At 36.6% G+C, this 21,723-nt stretch overlaps 1 protein-coding gene across 1 annotated transcript in view; it reads left to right on the forward strand.

Annotated features, from left to right (window-relative positions):
- FBXO3 (F-box protein 3) overlaps positions 1 to 18,983 on the forward strand; it is a 32,053-nt gene extending 13,070 nt beyond the window's left edge. The window contains exons 4-11 of the mRNA XM_027072919.2: positions 2,859 to 2,973; positions 4,749 to 4,953; positions 6,049 to 6,094; positions 8,908 to 8,992; positions 9,831 to 9,953; positions 11,486 to 11,601; positions 12,349 to 12,539; positions 17,782 to 18,983. Of these exons, the coding sequence (XP_026928720.1) occupies positions 2,859 to 2,973; positions 4,749 to 4,953; positions 6,049 to 6,094; positions 8,908 to 8,992; positions 9,831 to 9,953; positions 11,486 to 11,601; positions 12,349 to 12,539; positions 17,782 to 17,955 (1,055 nt within the window). The 3' untranslated portion in view covers positions 17,956 to 18,983. The remainder of the gene's footprint in view (positions 1 to 2,858; positions 2,974 to 4,748; positions 4,954 to 6,048; positions 6,095 to 8,907; positions 8,993 to 9,830; positions 9,954 to 11,485; positions 11,602 to 12,348; positions 12,540 to 17,781) is intronic.
- The last annotated feature ends 2,740 nt before the right edge of the window (positions 18,984 to 21,723 follow it).

Consider the following 21,723-nt stretch of genomic DNA (forward strand, 5'->3'; position numbering starts at 1 on the left):
CTGTACATGCCTGGTATGATAATAGCCTCCCTTTGAGTGTGAGTGGTGCTGGAGATAATTGATTTCAGTCCTGTTTTTAGGTAATATGTGACAAAGGTGAATGGGCTTTGCAGATTTAATTAAGGTCCCAAATTAGTCGAATTTGAGTTAATTGTTAATCAAAATTAAAATTATCCGGAGCAGGCCTTACCTAAACAGGTGAGCCCTTAAAAGGAACTGGGCCCTTCCAGAAGGCAGAGAGATTTGAAGCATGGGTATTTCGTATTGGCTTTGAGTAAGTAAACCAGCATGTTGTGATGAGGGCCATGTGATAGGGAATGGCAGGTGGCTTCTGGGAGCTGAGGGCCACAGTCCTGCAACTGCAAGGAAATGAATTCTGACCATAACCAGTGAAGTTGGAAGAGGACTTCAAGCATAAGATGCATAACCTAAGATGCATAGCAGCCGGAGTTGACACAGTGATTTCAGCCAGTGGGACCTGTGCGGAGGATCCAATTTAGTCATGCCCAGACTTCTTACCTACAGAAATTGTGGGACAGTAAATGAATGCGGTTTCAGCTGCTAATAGCACAGCAATAGAAAACTAATAACTGTGGTTGTGGATATATCTTTTTTCAATTTTAGTTCTGTTATTTTAAAAAATACATTTTGAAGCTGTGTTATTAGTTACACAAAATTAGCATTATAATATTTGTGTAGTCAGTTTAACCTTTTTGCCATTACAAAAAGCCTTCTGTTACTTCTGATAATGCTGTGTGCCTGAAAGTCTATTTTGTGTGATTTTGGTAGAGCTATTTTAACTTTCTTTTCTGTATCTACATCTCTAAGATGTTTCTCTTGTATATGATTGTGTTTTGTTTTGTTTCTGTCACTCTTTTATTTATTAGATTATTTAGTTTATTTATACTTAATGTAATTATTACTGTATTTGGATTTAAATATATGCCATGTTCCTAATTGTTTTTTATTTGTGCTCCTGAACAGATGTTCCTTTTTTTCTATTCTTCTTAATTATGTTTTATTCTGTACGTCCTTTTCTTATATAACTTTTTTAGCAATTACCCTAGAGATTAAAGTATGCACCTCTGATTTAATTAAAATCTATTGTAAATTAGTATTTTTACCACTTCCTGGACAATACAAGAACCTTAGACTACTTTAACTCCAATTATCTCCCTCCTGCCTCTTGTGTTACAGTTTTTGTGATTTTAATTTTGAACATATTTTCTATCCCTGAAAAGATTATTATTATTATTTTATATATTCAGTTCAATTTCATTTTAGACTTACCTCCATATCTACCTTTTCTCATTGCTCTTCATTTCTTCCTGCATCTTCATGCTTTCATTTGGGATCATTTGTCTTCTACCTGAAGAATTCCTTTTAGTATTTTGTTTTAATTTTTAAAAATTTCTGTTTATTTATTTTAATATTTTTTTATTTTTGAGAGACAGAGCCACGGAGCATGAATGGGGGAGGGGCAGGGAGAGAGGGAGGCACAGCTCTATGCTGAGCTATCAGCTCCAGGGCTCAAACTCATGAACTGACCAATTGTAAGATCGTGACCTGAGCCAAAGTCAGATGCCCAACTGACTGAGCCACCCAGGCACCCCATTTTTAGTAATTTGTTAAAGGAGAGACCCCTACTCCTGAATTTTTCAGATTGTTTTTCATCTAAAAATGTATTTCTTTCACCTACACTTTTGAAATATATATATTCAGTGGGTATAGAATTTTAGTCAACAGTTATTTTTTTCAGCACTTTGAAGATACCATTCTTCTGGCTTCTATTGTTTCTGTTGAGAATGTAGCTGTCAGTCTGATTGTTATACCTTTGAAGGGGACTGTCTGACTTTCCCCCTTTGGCTGCTTTTTAAGATTTCTCTTTGTCTCTGATTTTCAGCTGTTTCCCAATAATGAGTCTAGATATGATTTTCTTTATAACTGTTCTCCACTGGCTGAAGCGCTTCTTGAATCTGTGGTTTGGTGTTTTCATCAATTTTGGAAAATTCTCTCAGTGTTGCTGCCAAAAGCCTTGCTCAGCTTCTCAGCCACATGTTTGCTTTTAGACTTGGCACTTGCCTCTAAGACAAGGTTGCTCCAAAGACCCTGCTGAGCTCTCAGTTTCCCTGTTCTTCTGACTCTCCTCTCCCCCGTCCTCACTGTCTTTGAGGTTCTGCAAAAGCCCTGAAACCAATTTTCAAGTTGCATTTTCCTGGTTCTCAGCAAGAAGTTTGCTCCAACAACCTGGTGAGCCATTGCTGGAAGTGAATCCCTTCTCTTGGTATTGGTAATCACTTCCAGCTTTTTGAAGCTGGAATATATGGCAAGCTTACAAACATGCAAAATTGGGTTTAAGTTAATGGCTTCCCCACAGCATGAACTTATACCCACCTATGCCCTGTATTTCTCATTGAGAGACTATGTTAAGACTCTTGAACAACATCAGTTTGGAGAACTGGAGAGGTTCTCCAAACTGGAGAGGCTTTTTTTAGTAGAGAAGAGTGAGTGTGTTAGATTAAGAAAAATGAGATATATCCTAAAGTTTGCAGCATAATGCAAAAAAAATTACTGTGGATCCCCCTGCTGCCTACCTTTCCATATTTTACGGAGTGCCAGTGTTTTCCCTGTTGAGGGGAAACTGAGGAGTTTCTTTCTCAGTGCTTCAAATGTCAGTCAATCCAAAGTGATATATTGTTGTTCTGAATTTTCCATCTAATTTCCCTATATTTCAGCAGTACAATTTGGACAGAATTCACTTGCTCTATGATTGTCCCACTGGCTAGAGGAAGGTTGTGTTTGTCCTTAGATATAAGGATTATTGTTTCTTCATAATTTGCTTTTTTGTGTATTTGCAGAGGGCGCTCGAGAGGAAGACCTAGATGCAGTGGAAGCTCAGATTGGTTGCAAGCTTCCTGATGATTATCGATGTTCATATCGTATCCACAATGGGCAGAAGTTAGTGGTTCCTGGGTAAGATGTTTGCCATTTGGATTATTTTTAATGACACAAATGATTTCCCAGAATGAAAATAAAAACAATTTGTACTTGCTCTTGACAGATTAAAGGTGTACAGGAATTCCCTCTTCTTCTTTGTAAGAATCCAAAAGACAAAATCTCGTGGCCCCTGGGTGGCTCAGTCGGTTAAGCATCTGACTTCGGTTCAGGTCATGATCTCACAATTCGTGGGTTCAAGCCCCAAGTCCAGGTCTGTGCTGACAGCTCAGAGCCCAGAGCTTGCTTCAGATTCTGTGTCTCACTCACAGACACATGCTCTCTCTCTCAAAAATAAATAAACCTTAAAAAAAATCTTAAAAAAAAAAACCCTATAGCTTGAATTTGATTTTACTAAAGTAAATATGTCTCATGCAAGCAATATTTCTATCAATGCATCTTTATGCTTCTAAAACAAAGTCTGATTGGGGTTGGAGTGGGTACTGTAGTACATAGGGTGGATGTGTGTGTGTGAGTATATTTTAACTAAAACTGTTCAGAACCCTTAAAGTCTCTGTCCCAGGTAAATTGTTTTGAAGAGCTTGATATAAATTCTGAGTACCATATATATAAAACGCAATAATTTGTTCAGAGCTACATACACCAAAGAAAGTATAGTTTTGTCCTATTCAGGCATAGCGTATAATTAAACGGCCTATTTTTAAGAGGAAGTATTCATTATGGAACCTTTGGCAAAAGCAGGCCATGTAGTAGTAGCTGTCGAATTCATTCACAGTATTAAAAACTATATACTTTGGGTCTAATCTTTTTGTTCTTTTGTGAAAATTAAGCTATTTCAGAGACGTTGCATTTAATGAAATGCTCCTAAGAGTTTAGGGAGAACTTTACATTGTTCTTAGTGGAAGGTGATGTGTCTTTGTGTGTGAAGAATCATATGAGACTCTGTTACCATTTAGATCAGGGTTGAGTGAATACAGGGTGATCATACTGAGATTACAAGGTAGTATTCAGAAATCAAATATTGGGCAATTAGGACTAAATAAGTGTAAATTACTGGCTGGTTTTTTCCTAGTCTTTTTTCCCTACTGAACCGAAACTTGACAAAAATTTAAAAATTGTCATAATTTAAGAGCAAATAGGAGAGAACTTTAATAAAAGAGTTTCCCAGAATTGACACGACAAACAGGTCATAATTTCTACACAGGGATTTATATCTATCCTCAGTGCAAATAGTGAAACTTAGGATAGGAATCCTATCATCAAGGATTCCTTCCATCAAGGTTCTATCAAGGACCAATACCTATGTTCTCATGTATATGCAGTGAGATCAGTTTAGACCCCATGCATCCAAAGTTTATGAAAATTTGGGCAAGGCTTAGGTTGGTTTACGCTGATATTGTCTGGTAGGTTAGGGTAAGCTAAAGGTTGTAGTAAGATAAAACTATCAGAATTTACACCTTCAAACATTAAAATAGTCATACACGCATGTATAGCAAAACACTAGCAAATCAGTATATTATGGCAAGATGGTCTTGAAAGCAATAAAATGATTTTTCTTTTAAAAAGGTCTTTAAGACATTTTAGACGCTTAAGCTTTTAATTTAGATCAGAATCTTTCCACTCAAGTGTTTGAATGTAAAGAAATTGTGGTGTTTTTGGTGTTCCCGCTTTAGAATGGACATATTCGTCAGTTCTAATAAAGCTGTTGATGTAAACATCGTTCATCAAAAGGATGAAGCACAGCTGTTTGTTTGGCACTGCAATTGATTACATTTTTGAGTCTCTGTTCTTAGGTTGTTGGGAAGTATGGCGCTGTCCAATCACTATCGTTCTGAGGATTTGTTAGACGTCGATACGGCTGCTGGAGGCTTCCAGCAGAGACAGGGACTGAAATACTGTCTCCCTTTAACTTTTTGCATACATACTGGTTTGAGTCAATACATAGCAGTGGAAGCTGCCGAGGGCCGAAACAAAAATGAAGTTTTCTACCAATGTCCAGTAAGTAGAGAGTGTTTTTAAATATGGCTGTAAGATGTGTTCTGATAAGTGTATAAATGTGTGCCTTAGGAATTTTCAGAACTGTAGAATGACATAGAGCATTATACAACTTAATTATAGACCCATCTAATTAGAGGGCTAATATCTGGCCGTAATATTCTGACATAATGAAATGCCAGAAGACATTGGATAAACAATGCAAACCACTGTGCACAGAGGGAGGGCTGTGATGTGTGTTAAGGTAATTCAAATTTAAGGAAAACGAATGAGATTTTGTTGAAGTAATTGTAATATACATTTCCAACTTAAAAAATTTAGCTTTTGAACATCAATCGATTCAAGTTCTGAGCGCAATAGAAACTTTTTAAACACTTCATTAGATAGCTTGAGTTCTTGAAAAATAATGACTTTTTTTGGGAGGCTTTTGTTATGATTTTAGTATAAACACAGACAGTGTGGTGTTTGGTTTCATTCTTACTTCTTCAGTTCTTTGTAATTTTGTAGTTGTAGATCTTCTGGCTTCATTTTTGCTAAGATGTGAACTTTTAACTTAGAAGAATTTAAAGTAGAAAATCATAGGTATCTCAGAGACGTGACTCCATATAACATTTAAAATATTTAAAGAGCTTTCATAGCTTTTATTTCTTCCTAAGCATTTTCATGTCTTTTATCTCGTTTTTGACTTGCTACCTCTCTAAGGTTGTAGGATGATGGCTTGGTCTCTCAGTATTGTTCAGGTCTCTTGACTCTGAATCCAGAGCCCCGTCTTAATAGGCTGTATATCTTCTTACCTTAACTTCTTAACCTAAAGGATAATTTTTTTAGTTCACTGTAACAGTAATAGCAGTACATAAGTGGTTTAACTGTTATTGAGAAGTGCCTGGCACTCTTTTAAGGACTTTCTAGAAAGGGCCTAAATATAGAAATCCTAATAAGAGCAGGACTGAAAAGTGTAAGGAATGTCCGAGTGTTGGTTAGAGCACTTGTTATTTTTATCAATTTTTCCTTGTCTTCAGGGAAAAATGCAGGTAACAAACAATGAGAAATTAAGTAAAATGTATTTTTCTCGATTATAATATTCTTTTTCTTGCCTAGGACCAAATGGCTCGGAATCCAGCTGCTATTGACATGTTTATCATAGGTAGGACAAAAAACAGTCTTCCTTTTCCTTTCTCCTTCCTTGTCAAAAAAATGAAGTTGGTAAAAAATTTTCCAATTACTTGATCAGCTGACAGTTTACACTTGTCCTTCTTACTGCTTGCTGGTTTAGAAAGTACTGCATCTAGGCTCTCATTCGAGTAGCCCTTGTACTTTGAATTTCTTTTCTATTTGGGAAAAAGCCATGCCCTGTATAATCTTGTACTCCTGGGACTCTGCTGTAGAACAGTGAAATGAATAGAATTACTATGAGTATGTGTGTATGTATACACGCATGCACTTTCCATCAATCATATTAATACATAGAGATATCGATAGATAAAACAACCTTATACCTATAAAGTCTGTGGGGCCAATTACAGTAAAATACTGGTGAGTCACACTAGAGATCTCCCAACAGCAGTCTTCAGAAACCAATGTAAACTCTGCTCGCTGAACTCCTTGGCACAACTAGTTTTTCTTGGCCTTCAAAGGTATTTCTCACAGGATTTTGAGAACAATACAGTTTGTATGCAGTTGTGGCTCACCTCTTTGCTATTCATCCCATCTTGTTTTGCTTAGATTTTCCTCCCTTAAGAGATGCTTCCTGACTATCCACTCTGCTTTTTAAAGGCACATATTACACATCCCCATATATTAATAGTAAAGGGGCCTTGGAGGCTGAGGTGTCTGCATTTAATTATATCTCCTAATTGGAACCTCAAACAACAGAGTATTAGTCTCCATTTGTTCCACACTGTGACACATTACGGATTTGTGGTATATGCTTCACAATATCAAGAAACTCTCATCCCTACGTGGTAAGTTACAAAAAAACTATTTAACTTAGCCTCTAGCTTTTAGCTCCCCCTGATTCCTGTAGTCTGTTGTTTCCAAGTTAAGTGCCCTCTGGGGAGTATGCCCCTTCTCACTGCCCTCTTTGGCATCTTTGCATAGCACATACCTTCAGAGGTGATCACCATGGCTCTTAGAATGTGGTGCTACTAATTTATAAACTAAAGACTTCCTGAACTCTAAGGTAAGCTACCAGCTGAGCTCTGTGAGTTTCTTATTCTTAGTTTGGTGCTGGTCTGACATGGTGTGGAAGGCCCCACTGCTACAGCAGAGTACTAAGGTCTGATGAATAGTATTCTAGTAGCTGGGATTTCTCCTGGAATAAGAGAGCAGCAAAGCAAAAGATTTGAGATGCAGTGAGGGAGGAGAGATGGGGTGAGAAGTTAGTGCTGGGAGGAGAGATAAGAAAGTGGCTTCCTTTAAGCTGCCTTGATAAAACCCCAGTGTTATCAAAGAGACGCCAAGATATAGGCTTACTTTAAAAAGTAAACTACCTTGGAATATATAAATTACATCTTGATTCAACTAAGTTTGACTTTCTTGGAATTTTTGGTAAAACACAAGATGGAATCTCTTGGTGTTTGGTAAATTATTAACTGATATTTAAGAAAACTAGAAGCTGTTCAGATAAGTTGAGTAATGAAGACTACCTAGGAAATTTTGTCCTTATTTTAAAGAACACCCTTGGGTGTGTATTGTAATAAATTAAGATATATTAAAATACAACACCAATTTCTTTTTTAGGTAAACCATGAACAATTTGTGGTTTTCTCACCGTAACAGTTTATTCCATGAATTATACAAAATGATGTTTTAAACTTTACAGGGAAATTACTAGTTCTAAAAACAAAATTGTAACTTCTTTGAATTTTAATGACATTATTCATGTGCCTCCTTAATATCTTGTTCAGAGTGGATAGATGGTAGGTGATCATTTGAATACAATAACATTCAATAAATAAAGGGTCAGAATAGGTCATTCATTAGTAGACACTGAGAAAAGAGCCTACTATTGTGATTTCCCTTCTCTCAGTTGATGCCCTTAAAATTTTAAAGCTAGACACAAGACCCAAGCTTAAATTGTATCTTCTATTATTCTCTGAATAGTAGAATAGTAAGTAAATGCTATAAATTTAGCTCCAGTGTTCAGCATGGCAGAATGTAAAAACTGGGTTACTAGAAACAAGATTACAGAGAAATACAGAAAAACATTGATTAAGGGACTAATATTGCCAGGCACTGAGTTGTATTAATAATAGATAATGGGGGTCTGAGAAAGTTATGTTATATTACCTAGAAGGGGCAAACATAATTCATGTAAATACTTGTCATTGATCCACTCAGTAGATCACGGATATGTAGTTTGGTCTGGACTAGAATATGGAGGTCGTTGAATATGGAGGACTGTAATGCATTTGAATCTGTAGAGGTGCAACTAGACTACTTTGGGATTGGTCTGATGCCCAGAACTCCACAGTGCCCTACCCTTGTTAGATGCCCGGACTGAGCCTGGCTTCTGCCAGAATTTTGTGCATGAGTCAGGACGTTCCTGGGCCAAGGGTATACCCTGATCATCTGAGGATAGGTGCTGATATTTTTCCTGTAGTTTCTTCTAAACATAGCTGTATCTCTTTTGTTCCATATGTTCTAGAAATTATAGACAGAAGAAGGCTTTTTATTCTTGTACCAGCACAAAATAAATCTTAAAAATTTATTATTGAATTATAAGCATAAAAATAGTTTGAAGGTAGATGGAAGATTCCCTAGCAGGGTAGTTGAGAATGAGATGAGAATTGGGAATGGAAATTGATCTATGAACGGTAAGTAGAAGTGTATCTGTGTTTCTAGTTTTGACCTCATATCTTAAGCATAGAGAAATTACCATTGTTTACTTGTTTCCTGTACAGATTTTGCAAAAATTATTTGTCCTTTTCTTCCTCCCCACCCCTTCCTGGTTTATAGGTGCTACTTTTACTGACTGGTTTACTTCTTATGTCAACAATGTTGTATCGGGTGGCTTCCCTATCATCAGAGACCAGATTTTCAGGTATTTCACTCAAGACTTTTTGAATAAAAATATTTGTAAAGCAGAAAAAAACATTAGTTACAGATCTTGAGGTGAAGTTTGGAAGAAGGTTAATAATAGAACCTCTCGTTTTCTTAAATGCCACTACTTTATTCTCACTTTAAAGCCACATTCAGACACTTGGAGAGGCAACATTTTTCTTCTCTTGAAGGATCAAGAGAAAAAACTGATTTTGATTTAGAAGTTAGGGCTTTATAGTATAATTTCTTTTTATACATAGTTTCCTTTGGGGTGGCGGAAGCTGTTTGCCAGTTAATGGATTTATTTTGAATAGGAAGTCGGTAACTACTAACTCCTGGCAAATACTATTTATTGTCGCTAAATGAACCCTCCAGATGTGACAGATAGTAGTAGAGGTAATATTGGTTCACAGTAGCCTGGTTGGCAGAAATGACAAATTAGTTAGAAATTAGAGGTCTCTAGAATAACTTGCTAACACATTTTATTGTCAGAGCCACTGTTGATAGGACTTTCAGGTGTCCCAAAAGTTTCCTGGCTCTGAAAACTGAGATAAGCTCTTTTCAGTTTCCAGTTTAATCAGTGAATCATTACTGGAACCACTGCTCATTGAGCCTTGGCTGCTGTCCTTACAGATCTAAAGTCTTCAAGGTTTTCTAGTTCATAATTTATAGTTTTCTTCTAAGCTTAAAGGGACTATACCTTTACGTTCCCAAATATGGTTTAAATTTTTGATCCTAAAATGAAATAAAAGCCATTTCACACTGTATCTTGAGATCTTTCATCTTAGAGACTTGAAGTTAGTTGATTAAAAAATGTTTAATGTTTTAAAATTATCTAGATATGTTCATGATCCAGAGTGTGTAGCAACAACTGGGGACATTACAGTGTCAGTTTCCACGTCGTTTCTGCCAGAACTTAGCTCTGTACATCCACCCCACTACTTCTTCACATACCGAATCAGGTAAGGACTGTAATGGGGTCGCCTTTTAGTTAATGGTGGGCTATATCCTGTGGTTGTGTTGTTCTCTCCCCTTTGACATGATACATGAAACACATTTTGAAAGACAGCTTCTTGCTGAGGTGTGGAGGAACGTGGATAACAAAATTTTTTATAAGCTAGTGTCTGTAAGGGACTTGAGTTTCCAGTAACCTCCAAGTTACTTAAGTTATTTCTTGCAGATGTACTGTGTTTAAAGAATTGTGCCAGGTTCCTTGAGGTGGACACTAAGTTGTAATCATCATGAAAGCTCTCTGTGAGAGTTGTAATGCATTCCAGAAGCTATCAAATTGCCCAGGATGAAACCGTGCATTTTAAATTGCAGTTAGCTTGCCTATATTCAGTTAAAAATAAAATATTTATTAGGTGCTGCCTAGTATCAGACATGGCGTTAAGCACTGGATTTGGTTAAATAAACAAATATTAAATTCGCTTTAATTAGAAGTACTCTGTGCTGTGACATAAAGATAGCTCATTGCTCTAAGGGATTAAGGATACTCTGTTTTTAGATTTATTTTTATATTTATTTTTTATGGTGTGTTATATATATTTTAAAAGTACATATACATGCATATATACACACTGGAAATATTTTTGCTACCATATACTAACCAGGGAGCATCATAGGATTTTGGTATTATATGCAGCCTTTGATATATCCAGTTACATATGTGCAGATGTTTGTGTTTTGGATTTTTTTTTAAGTGTATTTATTTTTGAGAGAGAGCCTGCAAGTGTGAGCAAGAGAGGGGCAGAGAGAGAGGAGAGAGAATCCCAAGCAGGCTCCGCGCTGTCAGCACAGAGCCCAATGTGGGGCTCAATCTCAAGGACTATGGGATCATGACCTGAGCTGAAATCAAAAGTTGGATGCTTAACTGACTGAGCCACCCAGGCGCCCTGATGTTTGTTATTTTAATTGTTTAATTCAAATCCTGCCTCGGCTTGAAACATGCTTAAAATTATAATACCGACACTTGCTTATAGGGTACTCAAAATAAGGGACAGCAGATTCCTAGAGAAAAGGGGGAAATAATAGTATTGGGAAACAGTCAAGGTGTAATCCTAGTAACTGACTAGTGACATTTTGCTTTGAGCTTTCTAGAAGCAAAAGGGAAACGTCCTGTGAAAAAGAAACAGAAATTTTTCATTGCACTGAATTCTAGTAAGCATTTCATACATTCATCTTTACTTGAACAGCAAAAGATTATTATCACCCAGTGTGTTTATAAATTTTTATGTTGCCCTTTCTATTGTTGATTCTTATGGAAAGTCAAGTGAGCAAATTGAGTGAAAGCATTTCTGTGGGAGAGTCAAGCTAATCAAGCCATTATCTTTGAGAACTTATAGAAATAGATGGTTAACACAGACATTGGGTTGGGTTTCTTAATTTCCTTTGGGAACTTTTTCATAGTCTTAGTCCAAATATTATAGCTCTTAAACAAAAGAAACAAAATCAGGCCAGATTTGTGTCTCTACCACCCCATTCCCTTCTCCAGGATTGAAATGTCAAAGGATGCACTTCCTGAGAAGGCTTGTCAGTTGGACAGTCGCTATTGGAGAATAACGAATGCTAAAGGTGATGTAGAAGAAGTTCAAGGACCTGGAGTAGTTGGTATGTAACTCAAGATTTGGGTTTACATATCAGTTGCCTCTAAGACATTTTGGAGAGCATCTATGTTGCATACAGCTTGGAAAATGCATGATGCAGTCAGTGGATAAGACTGATCTTTTAATAGCTGTGTTTACAATGTGAAAGATATCATAGATTTTGGGCTTTCTTTGACTCCAATATTTGCTTCGTAAATATAATGTGTAAAGATCATTATTCTATTAGATTAGTACCTTAAACATGAACTTTTCTAAAATTATAGCAAACAATTATTCAGGGATTGATTTTCCGTTCTGTAGATCACCCGAGTTCTTTATTTGCTTCTTAAGTTCTTTATTTTTTTTTTTTTTCGGTGGGATAATTATTTGTTATCGTATTCTGTGGTTACTGGGCATAGAGCAGAAGGAGAAAATAAATTTCATATTGGTCATCTCTTTGAAATTTGGGGGAAATGTTAAAATCAGTAGCTCAGGTTTTTATTTGTGGATTTCAATCATCTTTAACTCTGATTGTCATTGACATTCAGCTTTTTAAAAGATTATGATTATCTTAAGTTTCTGAACCCTAATACCATCACTGTTAACATTTTGCTATGTTTCCTTTTAGTTGTTTTTTTTTTCTAATCGTGCATTTACTTTAACATAGTTTGCATAATCCCACAGAGGGCATTATTTTATTTGCTGTGATGAAGAACTGAATTATAAAATTCAAGGTATAAACCTTGGTTTCTTATTACTGTCTTCTCTGCAGGTGAATTTCCAATCATCAGCCCAGGTCGGGTATATGAATACACAAGTTGTACCACATTTTCTACAACATCAGGATATATGGAAGGATATTATACCTTCCATTTTCTTTACTTTAAAGACAAGATCTTTAATGTTGCTATTCCCCGATTCCATATGGCTTGTCCAACATTCAGGGTGTCTATAGCCCGATTGGTGAGTTAAATTTTCCTCTGGGACTGATTTATGTGACTTTGTAGAATTAACTCCACAGAGGGATTTTGTTGATTAGCCAGACAAATGGTTTACAAATGGTGTTCCCAGAGAACCCTAGAGATTCTGAGGAAATATCATGGGGGGGCCATGTGAATATGTAGGGGTGGTGGATAATAAGTAAGCTAGACTGCATACACTTCAATCAGAGTAACTCTACTGTTAGCTGTTTTTTTGTTTTGTTTTTTGTTTTTCATAGACGTCACTTTTTTGGAGCAGTTTTAGATTCATAGAAAATTGAGCAGAAGGTACAGAAATTTCCCAAATACCCCCTGCCCCCATGCATGCACAGACTTCCCCATTATCAGTAGCTCCCACCAGAGTGGTATTTTTGTTAACAGTTGATGAACCTACATTAGCATATCAAAATCACCCAAAATCCATAGTCTACATTCGGGTTCACTCTTGGTGTTAGATATTCTGTGGGTTTGGTCAAATGTATAATGACACGTATCCACCATCATAGTATCATGTAAAATAGTTACTGGTTTTAAAGGTTCAGTCTCTTTTCCGCTGTTTCCAAAAACAGTTCTGTGGCCTAACGAGAAACACCACACTAGACCAGTTAGAACAGGCTTTATTTTATTTCATTAAGATTAGGAAAACAATTTCTTGCAGTGTTTTTGCTAAAAATCCCAATTTTGTAAAGTAATACAAATATCCTATAGAGAGACTACTAAAAGTACAAGTCTACCCATTAAACCCTCTTTGTAGTCGTCTCTCTTTGGGATCGTTTCCTAAATCAACTGGGTATAATTTTAAAATCTCATCTTTAGGATTACCTTATGATTGTGGCAGTACCCCAATCTTATGGATTATAAAAGATTATGGATTAAAGAGAATTATGAGGCTCCAGCTATATAATAGGAATAAAATAAAATATGACTTGTATACCCAGAATGTAACTGAGTCATAGGCGTTGAATGTTCAGAGAGGGCCCTCCGGCTCCTGGGATGACCCTGATGGGCGAGTCCAAGATAAGTGTGGGAAGATGGACATGATATTAATCAGGCCTAGAGCTGACACATTCCCCGTTTGGAAAGAGAAGGATAATGTGGAGACTGTAGGCCATTACGCTTGCATGTCTGGTGAAAAGGATCTACAGTCTGGGTTTGGAAGTGAAGTTTAGCTTCCCTCCCAGTGGAAGAATGCTTTCTACTGTATATTTCCAGCACCAGGAATTTGTTACTTCCTATAACATTCTCCTGTTTTTGACCAGTCCAGTGTCTGTATGAGATTGGTATCACCTATGAATGTTTGATACAGCTCATTAGTGAAGCCATCTGGCACTAGAGTTCTCTTGGTGGGAAAGTTTGAAATAGGAATTTAATTTCTCTAATGTATTTTCTATTGCTTCTTGTTTCACTCTTGGTAATTTGTGTCTTTCAAGGAATTTGTCCATTTTGTCTAAATGTTGAACTTACTGGCATAAAATTATTTACAATATTCCCTTGATGTCCTTTTAATGGCCGCAAGAACTGTAGTAATATGCCCTTTTTTGCTCTTAATATTGGTAATTTATATCTTTTGTTGATCAGTTCACCTAAGGGGTTATCCCTTTTACTAGTCATTTGAAAGAACAACTTTGGGTTTCACTGGTTTTCTCTATTGTTTGCTCATTTTCTATTTCATTGATTTCTGCAATTATATTTATTTATCTCCTCCTACCACTTTGGGGTTCATTTGTTTTTTTACCAGCTTCTTAAGGTAGAAGTTTAGATTATTGACTTTAGGCCTTTCTTTTCGCTAAAGCACTGTTTTGGCTGTGTTTCATAAATTTCGATATTTTGTTTTCAATAACATTTAATTCGAAATATTCTCAAATTTCCCTTGTAATTTAATTTTGGTCTGTAACTTTTCTAAAAATGTGTTAATTTTCAAACATTTGGAGGTTTTCCAGTTAACTCTTGTTTAATAATTTCTAATTTTGTTATGGTTAGAGAACTCACTGTGTGTAGTTTCAACCCTTTTAAATGTTTTATGTCCCAGCATTATGGTCTATTTTGGTAACTAATCCCTGTGTATTTGAAAAGAATGTATATTCTGCTGTTCGTGGGAATATTATACTATAAATGATAGTTTAGATTGGTTGACTGTTTTTCAAATCTTCTATATATTAACTGATTTTTTTTTGTCCTTGTTCTCTGAAAGATGATTGTTGAAATCTCCAACCACAATTAGTTTCGTCCATTTCTCTTTTTAATTCTATCAGATATGCTTCATGTATTTTGAAGCTCTATAATTATATGCAAATATGCTTGGGATTCTTATGTTTTTTTAATGAAGTGCTTTCTTTTATTATTATGAAATCTCTCTCTCTGTCTCTGATAATATTTCTTGTCCTAAAGTTGCTAATATTCCAGACGTAAAGTGTAAAGAATGTTGAGGTTTGTTTGGGCAGGCAGTTAAGTTACTGTGGGGTCAGCTTGCTCCTGTTGAGACTTGTTTTTAATGTTTGTTAGGGTGGGGTATAAAGTACTCTTTAATTTAGGACAGTAGTTCTCAAACTTTTCGGTCTCATGGCTCCCTTAAACTTTTAAAAATTATTGAGGACTTCAAAGAACTCTTGTTTATATGGGTTGTATCAATATTTATCATGTTAGAAATGAAAACTGAGAAGTTTTATAATATTTACATACTCTTTTTTTAAAGTTTACAATTTTTAAATTTATAATTTTAAATTATAATAATAAACTCATTACATGTTCAACCCTCTTAACCATGTTCTTACTTATTTAGAGTTTTAATTTCCTCCCAACCACAAATAAGCATATAAAATTTTGACATGCCTTGTGGAAAATGTTTCTCTCTCTCAAGGATGAGAAATCAATAAAAGAAATGAGAATTCTGGACTTACTTCTAATCAACATGAAAGAGGCAGTGGGGATTGTATTTGTATTGTGTTGTACTTGTATTGTACCTTCCCTGTGGAAATACTCGTTTTCTTGATATGGAAATGGAATTGTTCTCCTTTTTTGTGCCCTGACCGTATGATAATTATTGTACTTAATACTTGGCTTTTGCTTTATACTTTGAATGTCACTACGAAATATACTTTTGGTTGATCTTAAGCCTTTACTTGCTCTAGGTGGGTTTGTTGTTTGCTTTTGGACACTTGAGAGGTTCCCGCTGCTTATTTATTTCCATCTTACCCCTGTGCGCCTCTTTCCATCTGCTGCTTCTGTGTGTACACTTTTATCAGAGACCATCAGCAATCTCCCTCTTTAGCCGCGTTGATTTCTTTAACAGTTTTTTCTGTTCTCTTCTTCATTAAGATGACTAATGATCATGCTACCTGAATTTAATGTTTTAGAATTTCCTAAGCCTTCCCCATCGCCCCTTTGGAACCTTCTACTGAATTTTAAAGTCTTCATTCCCTAGATTGAGAAAATAAAAAAATAACAATAATGGAATATCATGTCATATTTATGTATATTTTCTCTGATTGTTGTTAATGTTGTTGTTATTAGTGTTATAATAAATCCTAAGTGACAATCCTTTGACAGCTCCTAAAGAACAATTTCTTTCTCCCACATTAATTAATTTGCTTGCTCAACAAATATTATTGAGTACCTACTAGGTGCTGGGGGAAATGCAGTGAACAACACAGCCAAAATCTGCCTTCGGGGATGTAATGTACAGCACGGTGACCATAGTTAATGCTGTATTGCCTATTTGAAAGTTGCTAAGAGAATAAATCTTAAAAGTTCTCATCACAAGAAAACATTCTGTAACTATGTATGGTGACGGATGTTAACTAGACTTACTGTGGTGATCATTTTGTAATATATACAAATATCAACTCATTATGTTGTACACCTGGAACTCATGTAATGTTGTATGTCAATTATACCTCAATAAAAAAAAAAAAAGAAAGTTGAGGAAATTAAAAACAAAACAAACAAAAAACTTCTGCCTTGGAATTTACATTCTAGCTGGAAGAGACAAGGGGAGCAAATAAACACTATCTAGTTATACCAAGTAGTAAACAGTGCTCTGGAGAAAAATCAGAGTAAAGGATATAAGGAGTGTCTGTTGGGTTGTTCTCATATAAAGATATGTTGGGGAATGCCTCGGTGACATTTGATTTCAGACTTGAAAGAAGTAGAGGGAGCCAGGTGGATTTATGTGGGAGAATGGTGTTCCAAACAAAAGAACAGCAAGTGCAAAGGCCCTGAAGCACTCATGTTACATAAACATAATACTAATGCTTGGTATGTTTGAAGAATTGCAAGAAGGCCGATGTAGCTGGAGTGCAGTGACTGGGGGAGAATGGTCAGAGATGAGATCAGAGGGGTAGTGAGTGCTGGATATGAAATGCCATAAAGGCCTCGGGGGAAGGGCTTTTGCTGACATCACATCCCACGTTTCCCAGTACTTCCTACATCACCACCTAGGTGCTCCCTGCTGTTCAGAACTCTGTCCCATATAGCAACTCCTCTCATTGAGTCTTCAAATGTATGAAAGAGAAAAACTGACAGCAGAGTAAATCAAGACCTGATTAGAGACACTATTTAAGCAGAATTGAAGTTTCCATGAGATGATCAGATATTGCGTGTTCAACCTCACTATTGCCCTATTCAGAGAGCCTTCAATGAGTTAATTTCAAAGTAGAGGCTACCCATGGTGGTTGAATTGAATCGATGTGTCTTTATAGTAGGAGCTCCATAGAAATCTAGTAAACCTCGTGACAGTACATAAAAGTTACCAGTAGAGGTCATACCTTATTAATATTTTTGCATCCTCTTTTCTACAAGCATATAGATTAATAAAGAATTGTTACTTAATCCACTGAAATAAATTCAGTAAAATTTTATCTTGGGTTGTTAGGAGTGGTCTGTTGGCTACCTTGTACAAATTATCAACTACCAGGTAAAAAATAAATACTGTATTAATGAAATATATCTACCATTAAAACCACATTGAGCATTCTAAAACGTGTGTGTATATATATATATATATATATGTATAGATACATATATATATTCTTGCATCAGCATACATATATGTATCTATACATATATAGATTCTTGCATCAGCATATGCATTATGAAAATACATTGTTCAAGTCTATAGAAATTCATATATGGCATGTCCAGTTGTTTATAGATAAGTGAGAACTTACATAAAATAAGTATAAAACACTGATGGAAGTTCTTATCAAAAGATTGTCTTCTCTTTCAAGGAAATGGGTCCTGACGAATATGAAGAGATGGAAGAGGAAGAAGAAGAGGAGGAGGAGGAAGACGATGATGATTCGGCAGATATGGACGAATCTGATGAAGATGACGAGGAAGAGAGACGAAGGAGAGTCTTTGATGTTCCCATTCGCAGGCGCCGCTGCTCTCGCCTTTTCTAGCAAGGATCTGCAGGCAGGAAGCACTGGCATGAATCCAGTTTGTTAAGTAGATTTCTCAATAATGTAAATAACTAAACTGTTCTCAGCACATAGCAGGAAAACTAGCATGAAATGTTGTTCCAGGCCCTGGGTTCTCTGCGACACTGCATTAGGAATTGGATTGTTTTGGTTTGCTTTGTGTTTCTGAGGTAGAGGAGGAAATGGGAATCTTTTTTTTCTTCTTCTTTTTTTCCCCCTCTTTTAGAAGTCCATGGGTGAATAGTTCTCTAGCTAAAGAACAGACATTGCTTTGCTTTAAAAGATTTTATACTTCTACAGATAGGGAAATGGGAGGGAACTGTTTTGAATAAGGATTTTTAAATGTAGCAGAAATACCTACACAGGGATAGAAACTATGTGACTGAATGATTCTGTGAAAAGACTTCTTGCAGTTGTGAATTATTTAGAAATGAACAGAATTTGTAATTAGGCTAATCCATTTAGTGATTCCTATATATTTTGTACTCCCGGGGAACTAATTGACCTAATAGTTTGAATGCTAGTTGTTTGTCCTTTCTTAGACAATCTGTCCTTGAATTTAAAGTTTTCATCACTACAACCTCGAACTTAAAGTCTTTATCACTATGACCTTGGCCTTGCATTCAGTCTTCAACTCTACCAACCTTGAATTTAATTTAAAACCTTCAACATGACAACCTTGAATTTAATTTAAAGTCTTTAGTGCAATGACCTTTTTTCATATTGTTCACAGATGCATCGTTTTCGAAATGTGTGTAAAACTATGTGTTGTGTGGTTTATTAACAGAAGAATCTTCACGATGTCTCATGTAGTCTAAATCTGTAAATACTGCTTCTGTTTTGTTTCTCCTTTATACACTTGACTGTCTAACTTTGTGATAAGTGACATGAATTTTATGTTAAGTAGAAACATGAATTTTTTTGTAATTATACAATTAAGAGTTTGGAATGACATCCTCCAAGTGGCAAAAACTCACATTTTAAAAACGAATTTTGGTTCTGATCCTGTATTTTGTGTAATTGCCTATTTTCCATAAACTAATATTAATCAGCCTTTGCACCTTTCCATCTTAAGATGGGAAATGAAATTGAAATTCATTGTCCTGTTGCCAGAGGCCCATTCAAAGTCATTTCCTGGCTTTGACTCTACCCTGTCATATGCTCTACTTTCTGTTTTCTGCAAGAATAGTTCTTTTGTAGGGAAAACTGTAGGAAAAGGGAAGTATATGCCGGTTAAGCAGCTGCCCCCAGGGACTATGAAGACCCTTTCATATTGTCTCGTGTCAAAATGTTCTGAAATGGAGTAAGTAGTTTTTCCTGCTTATTTTTTAATTTTATCATCAGTCTACCAAATCCTTCTATTATGCCTATCTCTCCCTTTAAAAAAAAAAAAAAAAAAAGCCAACCTACTGAGCTTTAAAAAGAGAAAGTTTCCCAGTAAAGCAATAATTTAAAACTAGTTAATGTGGAAAGTTAAAGCTGGTCCCAGCATCCCTTGCCATTTTTGCTTCTTTGTCTTTTCTGGCTGACCTCTCCTCTCTATTCACAGAATACTCAGGATGCCCCACATCTCCCCTGCAACCCCATTCAATTCTTGCTTCTCAGAATACTTCAGGCTTATTTATCCTCTCATTTAAATTCACTTTCTCTTAGCATGTTGAATGAATGCCCTCTCATTCATACCAAGGTATGATTGATTGGTTGACAACATGCTCAAGTGTTGTATTTCATTGGCAAGAATGTGCATTCACACATAAAAGGGATCTAATGGTTGACCAGCCTAAGCTTTTGTAGAGCGAAGCCCAGGTATAGTGAAGGCGGAGGTCCCTTGAGACCACTATCTATCTTTCACTCATTTGTCTAAAGGTTGATGTATCAGTTAGGATGAGACAGATACCTAAATGAACAGCAGCAAATAGTTTAGGGGTTATTTTTCTCTTGTGAAAAGTCAGGAGTGACTAGTTGAGGACTGATACAGTGGCCCAGTGGTGTCATCATTTGCAGATTCCTTCCAGGTTTCTGTTCTGCCATACTTTCACAAGGCTTTAATCATAAAGGTCACCTCGTGGTTGCAAGATGGCAGCTGCAGTCCTATTATAACCCAGGAAGGGTGATGAGAAAAGGGACCAATTAAATGGAAAGTAAAGTCAAACATAAGGCTGGAGAGGTAAGCCAACCAGGTTTCCAACCGTCCTGTGAACAGGTAGAAAAGTGGGGGAGGGGGGTACACGTAAGGACAGTGATGCAGAAATTAACACGGGCAGCATGGAGACCTGGTGTGAAGGACTTGTAATACTCCAAGTAAGACATGCTACCGGCTTGAATTAGAGCATTAGCAGTGGGAGTGGACTGAAAAGACAAAACCGACATCTACATGATTATGTAGGAGTTGGTGATTAGATGTGAAAGAGTGGAAGAAATCGAAGTTGATTCCCAGGTTTCTGGCTTCATTTATGAAAAACAAAGTTTGCAGGAAATGCAGTTGGACACTGGAGATGAAATTTGGACACATTTTGAATTCAAGAAGCCTGTAGGACACACTAGTTCCAGCTGTCAGGTATGAATATGAAAACTGAGGGAGAGTGGTCAGGAATGGAGAATATAGATTTGCAAATTACCTGCAAATGCACATCCCCAAGGTAAAACCAAGCAGATGCAGTGTTCTCACCCAAGGAGCACAGAGCAGTGGTTCTCAGTCCAACCTGGCAACACCAGATTTATGAGAGGTAGTGGAAAAGGCTCAAGACTGAAAGGACGGGGCACCTGGATGGCTCAATGGGTAAAGTTTCTGACTCTTGATTTCTGCTCAGGTCATGATGTCACAGTTTGTGAGACTGAGCCCTGCATTGGGCCCTGTGTGACAGCGAAGAGCCTGCTTGGGATTCTCTCTCCCTGCCTCTCCCCCACTCATTCTCTCTCTCTCTCTCAAAATAAATAAATAAATAAATAAATAAATAAATAAATAAATAAATAAATATTTAAAAAAAAAAGCCTGAAAGATCAAGAAACTGGAAGCAAAACCAGGAGAGGGTGGCATCTCAGAATCCAAGAGTTACAAGGAGGCAATAGCTAATAGGATGCCTATGAGATAATGCATGTGAAAGAGTTTAGTAAACAAGGAAATACATGTATTTGCTGTCTTTTTTTAAGGTCTTTATTTATTTTGAAAGAGAGTGCAAGTGGGGGAGGGGCAGAGAAAGAGAGAGACACAGAGAGAGATTCAGAATCTGAAGCAGGCTCCAGGTTCAGAGCTGTCAGCACAGAGCTGGACCAGGGCCCAAACTCACGAACCGCGAAATCATAACCCTAGCTGATGTCAGACGCTTAACTGACTGAGCCACTCAGGCGCCCCTGTATTTGCTGTGTTCAGCAGACACATTTTAAATATCAAAGCAAGTCTTGGTTTGAGACTCCCATTTCTAGAGAGGAAAACCAAGATTTGGGCACCACCAACTGAAACTCATTCCCTGACATCCAAAAGCCATCAGGATCGTGGTAGAAAGCACATGTCATAATCAGTTATATGATTTCCCTACTTAAATGGTATCTCATGCATTTACGAAAAAAAAGGAGACTCAGGCTGCAGCAGGGTTGGAGAACCTGACAGCCAGGCCAAGTGGGGGCTTGGCATGGGCACAATAAAGTTTTTTGAAACATTTTATTTTTTTTAACGAACGGAAAATCTGAAGACATGGACTTTTCATATATTTGTTTCCTAAAACAAATCAGAGGAGGACATAAACTTTCCGT

Source organism: Acinonyx jubatus, chromosome D1, assembly GCF_027475565.1.
Source record: "Acinonyx jubatus isolate Ajub_Pintada_27869175 chromosome D1, VMU_Ajub_asm_v1.0, whole genome shotgun sequence".
Lineage (NCBI taxonomy): Eukaryota > Metazoa > Chordata > Mammalia > Carnivora > Felidae > Acinonyx > Acinonyx jubatus.